Here is a 5,000-nt window from a genome sequence, read left to right on the forward strand (position 1 = left end):
GAACAGGTGGTCCTAAAACTTTGTGTAGACACAGTGGTAGCAATAACAAAAGTCCATCATCTATCCTACAACTGTCCTCCACTGCAGCCTATTTTTCCCTAATACTGTTGTAAATAGAGCTGAAAAGGAGTAATGTAACACAAAACTCTGCTCATTCCTTTTCTGGCTGAAAAGAGAACAAAATTTGCATTTTCCGAGCAGTTCCTGAGCAGAGTTGGAGCAACAGTGCAGTGAAAGTGGGACGACACTGCGGCGACAAAAAGCACTGCTCACACACACTGTGCAGACACAAAACAAATACAGTGTCGGTCGAGCCCACCTTGTCAGCAAAATGCTGGATGATGAAGGCCCGGTTGGACATGCGCGGCTTCTCAAACAGCGAGCAGGTCTTCAGGTGAGTGTTATACAGTTTCTGAGCCCACGAATCATCAGAACCTTTAGGCATCTGCAATACACAGGACGGGAAGTTTTATCTAATAATTATAACAGAGAAGAGTTGCTAAAAGGAAACAATCAGGAAGAAAAAATGTGGGGTACACACCCATCCTCTGCTTGTAAATATACACGGAATGTACAAAATATTACTGACATCTTCCTGATATTGAGTTGCACCTCATCGGTGTACTTCATGAAAAGAGCAGGTGTCCTGAATATTTTGTACATTCAGTGTACAACATTTTTTTTCCTATTAAAAACAATTTGTTTTAACTGCCAGTGAACCAAAAAGATTTTGGCTGCCTCCACTGTCCACAGAAAGTAAAATGTAAAAATAAATAAATAACTAAATAACTAAATAATCAATGTCTTTGTAGTGCTAACAGCCACAGAGAAAGATATGGTATCATTGTTAGTGATCTGGCTGTGTCCTGAAAGTATCTGGATGGTACAGAGGTGAGCCCTGTTTTGTACAGGTATGTGAAACTTAAAGTTGGGGTGTTCAGCACAGCTGCAGCCAGAACATTTACTATGATAACTCTTTATATTTCTTGTAAGTGTAAGTTATCTGAAGTGCGCCAGCCAAATGATGAGTACAAATGCCCATTCTATCTATGCCAGTTCTGTGAAACAGCATGTATCAACTAAAACAAACAGTATGCAATTAAACTGCGAAATTGAATCGTACATTGGAGACACACTGATCAGAGCTGGAGACACTAAATATTCAATTAGCAACTTTGTAACCATCACTTGATGAAAAACAATCTGTAAACATGGAAAATAGCGTAAAAGAACATCATCGATGTCTCAGGTGATGAGGGGCGTCTCAAATTCATTTTCGCTGTGCATACTGGAAAGAAAACCATGAGAAGACTGGAGCATGGTCGTGGTTTTATGCTGGGTTTCCTTATACACGTGAACTCTATTTGTGCGGGTGTTGGAGACCCAGGTCTAGTGTGTGGTGGGAGGCACTAACAGGTAGACTGTCAAAAAATGTAAAGCAGAACGTGGGCGTGAAGGGACAGATGGGCTCAAACTTTCCACAACAACCCACAACCACTCTGCTCAAAACTCTCTGCATAATGCAGGATGCTACTGGACTCACTTTCCTTTTCATCTACATAATGAGAAAGTCATTATTATTGTTATTACTTCCAACCCCAGTATTCATTTGGCAAGTCATCAAGTCTCACGTAACTGTCCATCAGCTTTTGCTCCATTGCAGTGTATTGTTAAAAGATAATGTTTGAATCACTTATTACAGTACTGCCTTGTTTTTTGACGCAGGATAAGCTATGTTCTTTTGAAAATAGTTCCACTAAAGGTCTACAAAACAGGCCATAGGTTACATCAGATATTACACAACTTTGTTCCTTTGAAAATCAAAAACAATGGTTTCTGCACTCTTAAATAAACCATGTTAACCCTCTATAATATTTGATATATCGTATATCTAATATAAGCTGTAATTTGATTTAGTGGATTCAATTAAAACATTCAAAGCGTCTGAAGAGTACCTTGCACTCCTCGTCCAGCAGGTCCAGGATGCCCATCTTGGCCTCTATGAGGTTGATGCAGGGCTGGTTGTCGTAGAAATCAATCAGAGTCCAGGGGATCTGCTCCCTCATGTACTCCTCCTGCTCCAGCTTGAAGACATGCTGCACACACACACACACACAAAATTGGGGGGTTAGTTCAAAAAAGGATCAGATGCAACAATCCCCTATGCATAATCCAGGTTGAGCAGTGGCATATAAACCTTGCTTAGATGTTAGAAGGGGTGAATGTGGATGTGTAATTAAGCTTATGCAGTGGGCACCCTCTATTAATATATGTTTTGCACCTCTAAAATGTTCAACAGCAAGTTCCATCGCCCCAGAGCAGCTTCACCTGCTCTTACCTGACATCATATTTTGACATCAGTCTCTTTACCAAGAATAATGGGTTTGACATCAACATAAGAAACCAAACATTTTTTAATATTCCTGAACAGAGTGTGTGCAGTTCAACAGGTAAAACATGCCGCTCACCATATTGAATTGTTGCTGGAGTTTCTCATTGGCATAGTTGATACAGAACTGCTCAAAGCTGTTGATCTCAAATGTCTCAAACCTGGTAGGAAGGAGAGGAGGGAAGAAGAGGGAGAACAGAAGTTAAGAGTCAACTAAGGAAACACTTGATCAATCAATTGTACAAATCAAATCAATACTTAGTCAATTACAATCACCACAATATCTCTTAATTGTGTATTCCATACTCATTTTCTATGAAGCGCTATATTGGTGTGCCATCCTTTCTTGTATCATGCCACGGCAGATTGTTTAAAGATTGAACTGTCCTAGGGCATGAGAATTTAAAAGCTGAAATTGAGCGACCACACACGTGCACACACACTCGTGCACGTGCTCAGACATACCCGTAGATGTCCAGGACCCCGATGAAGGAGTGCTGCTTGACGTTGGTGATCAGCGCCTTGTTGACGTGCTCCACTATCCAGTTGAAGAGCTTGGCGTAGATGTGTTTGGACAGCGCGTCGCGGGCGTTGGTGGCCTGCAGGCGGGGGAGGGTCTTGATGTACGTCTCCGTGGCCGTCTTCAGCTTCCTGTGGCACAGCCAATGGGACATGTCCTGGTAGGTCACGCCCACCAGCTCGCAGAACGCCGTCAGGTGGCGGTTGTTGGGCTACAGCACAGAAAAGGGATTTGGATTGTTATTGTCCAGCAGAAACCCAATAAGATGTCAGCTTTTCAGCAACTGAGAACAAGTGATCAGTTTCTTCACTGACGATGGGTTTCATTCACAAAACTTTCCTTAAATTATTCTTACTTTTATTCTTGAGTAATATGTTAATTCAAAAATTAAACTGGATGACCGGATAACTTCATAAAGGGCCTGTTAACTGAGGCTTCAGTCACAGACACAGAAAGCATTGCTAATGTGAAAATGCCACCAAAGAAGAGGTTTGAAGGTGCAGTAAGTAAGACTTTACTGTCCCATGGCACAAAATGACCATAATATATCTATAGGGGGTTGATAGGGTTGTTGATCAATACCAAGGACTGAACGATTATTTTGCCAGGTGCTGAGGTTTCCGGCTTTCAAAGGTCACTTTCTGACCCAAACTCTGTTTTGGAAATCAACTTGGTATCAGGGTCATGAGACATTTTTTCTAGTTTCTAGTTTGCTGGCTGAATGCCCGAAGTGACAAAATGCTGAATGTGCATACTGTATATAGAGTGATATATATATAGTCTACTGTAGTTGTATGTCCTCACTGTCACCTTGTTCTGAATGTGAGGTGCTGTTGTCCCTGTAGCTTGTATGTCAACACTTTGTGCCACCATGTGAGCTCCACATGTTCCTGCACTAATGTCACCAAGATAAATTCCTGTATATTTACTGGACTTGGTGAGTATTATTTCATTAGTTACAATGCATTATCAACGATTTGGCTTGGTATCTGAGTGGTGACACATTTCTAGTTTTATTTTTCCTCCCTTGTTGAGTTTTGTTGTCACATACATGACGTTTCTTTTATCCAGTTCAGTTGAATGTTTGTTTGCCTTTTTCCTATTGAGGTAAACATATTTATGAGTTCCTTGGGGTTTTCATCTCACCTGTACATTCTGTTTTGACAGATTCCCTCTCTTATTATATTTTGTATAAGTGCAAATATACTGTATAAACTATAAATAAATTCTTAACTCATTCTGGACTGGCAGCTTTGGGTTAGTCTTTAAAAGGGATACCTTCATATTTTAGATACTTGTCACACTGAGGGAAAAAAGCCACTGTACTAGCACTTCAGCTAACTGAAAATTAGCTTGTTAGCAATCCTTATTGAAATCAATCTGCACTGCTACCCACCAGCTAGCCGTAATAGGGTAGCTGAAAGACCAATGAGCAGCTTTTTCCCATAATGAAAAGCAGCGTGATCGGGAACACAAAAAAGGTGATTTCTCATTACAAATGACAGGGGAGATATGTGTCCTGAAATCGGGAAAAAAACAAAAAAAACAAAACTGAAAATCACATTCCCACAGAGAAAATTCTAAATGTCAAGCTGTCCCTTCAACACATGTCCCATCGCTGGTCAACACAGCAGCAGTTAATACTGTCCTTACAGCAATGACGCTGCTGTCTGAATCTCTGTCCTTGATCTCCACGTTTCCCAGATGAAGGATAGCAGCCAGAACCTGGAACAGCCCCATCTGATAGGACTCATTAATACCTGCAGAGGAAACACACACACACACACACAGACACACACACACACACACACACACACACACACACACACATTTGATTGACTCATATTCACTGTTTTAACCCTCATCTTACCCCCGGCAAAAACATGCCTAAGCCTTAACCTATCCCAAATTCCAATAACCTTACTATAAACCCCAATCCTAAAATAAGCTTCTTCCCTGGTGAGGATTGACAAAAGCATCCCCCCAAGCGGTTTTCTGCCAGTCCTGCTGGACTTGTGAGGACCGGATCTCACATGCAGAATTAGATCCAGAAATCTCATCATCTGGAGCCAGGAAATGAATGACTTTTGC

The 5,000-nt window shown here is 41.2% G+C and overlaps 1 protein-coding gene across 1 annotated transcript in view; it reads right to left on the bottom strand.

Annotated features, from left to right (window-relative positions):
* The window catches only part of myo5aa (myosin VAa), a 65,711-nt gene that overhangs the window by 32,387 nt on the left and 28,324 nt on the right, over positions 1–5,000 (bottom strand). The window contains exons 9-13 of the mRNA XM_078291863.1: positions 4,563–4,669; positions 2,855–3,120; positions 2,469–2,550; positions 1,956–2,096; positions 320–445 (exon numbers count right to left, since the gene is read on the bottom strand). Coding sequence (XP_078147989.1) covers positions 320–445; positions 1,956–2,096; positions 2,469–2,550; positions 2,855–3,120; positions 4,563–4,669 — 722 coding nt within the window. The remainder of the gene's footprint in view (positions 1–319; positions 446–1,955; positions 2,097–2,468; positions 2,551–2,854; positions 3,121–4,562; positions 4,670–5,000) is intronic.

Source organism: Centroberyx gerrardi, chromosome 1, assembly GCF_048128805.1.
Source record: "Centroberyx gerrardi isolate f3 chromosome 1, fCenGer3.hap1.cur.20231027, whole genome shotgun sequence".
NCBI classification, from domain to species: Eukaryota; Metazoa; Chordata; class Actinopteri; order Beryciformes; family Berycidae; genus Centroberyx; species Centroberyx gerrardi.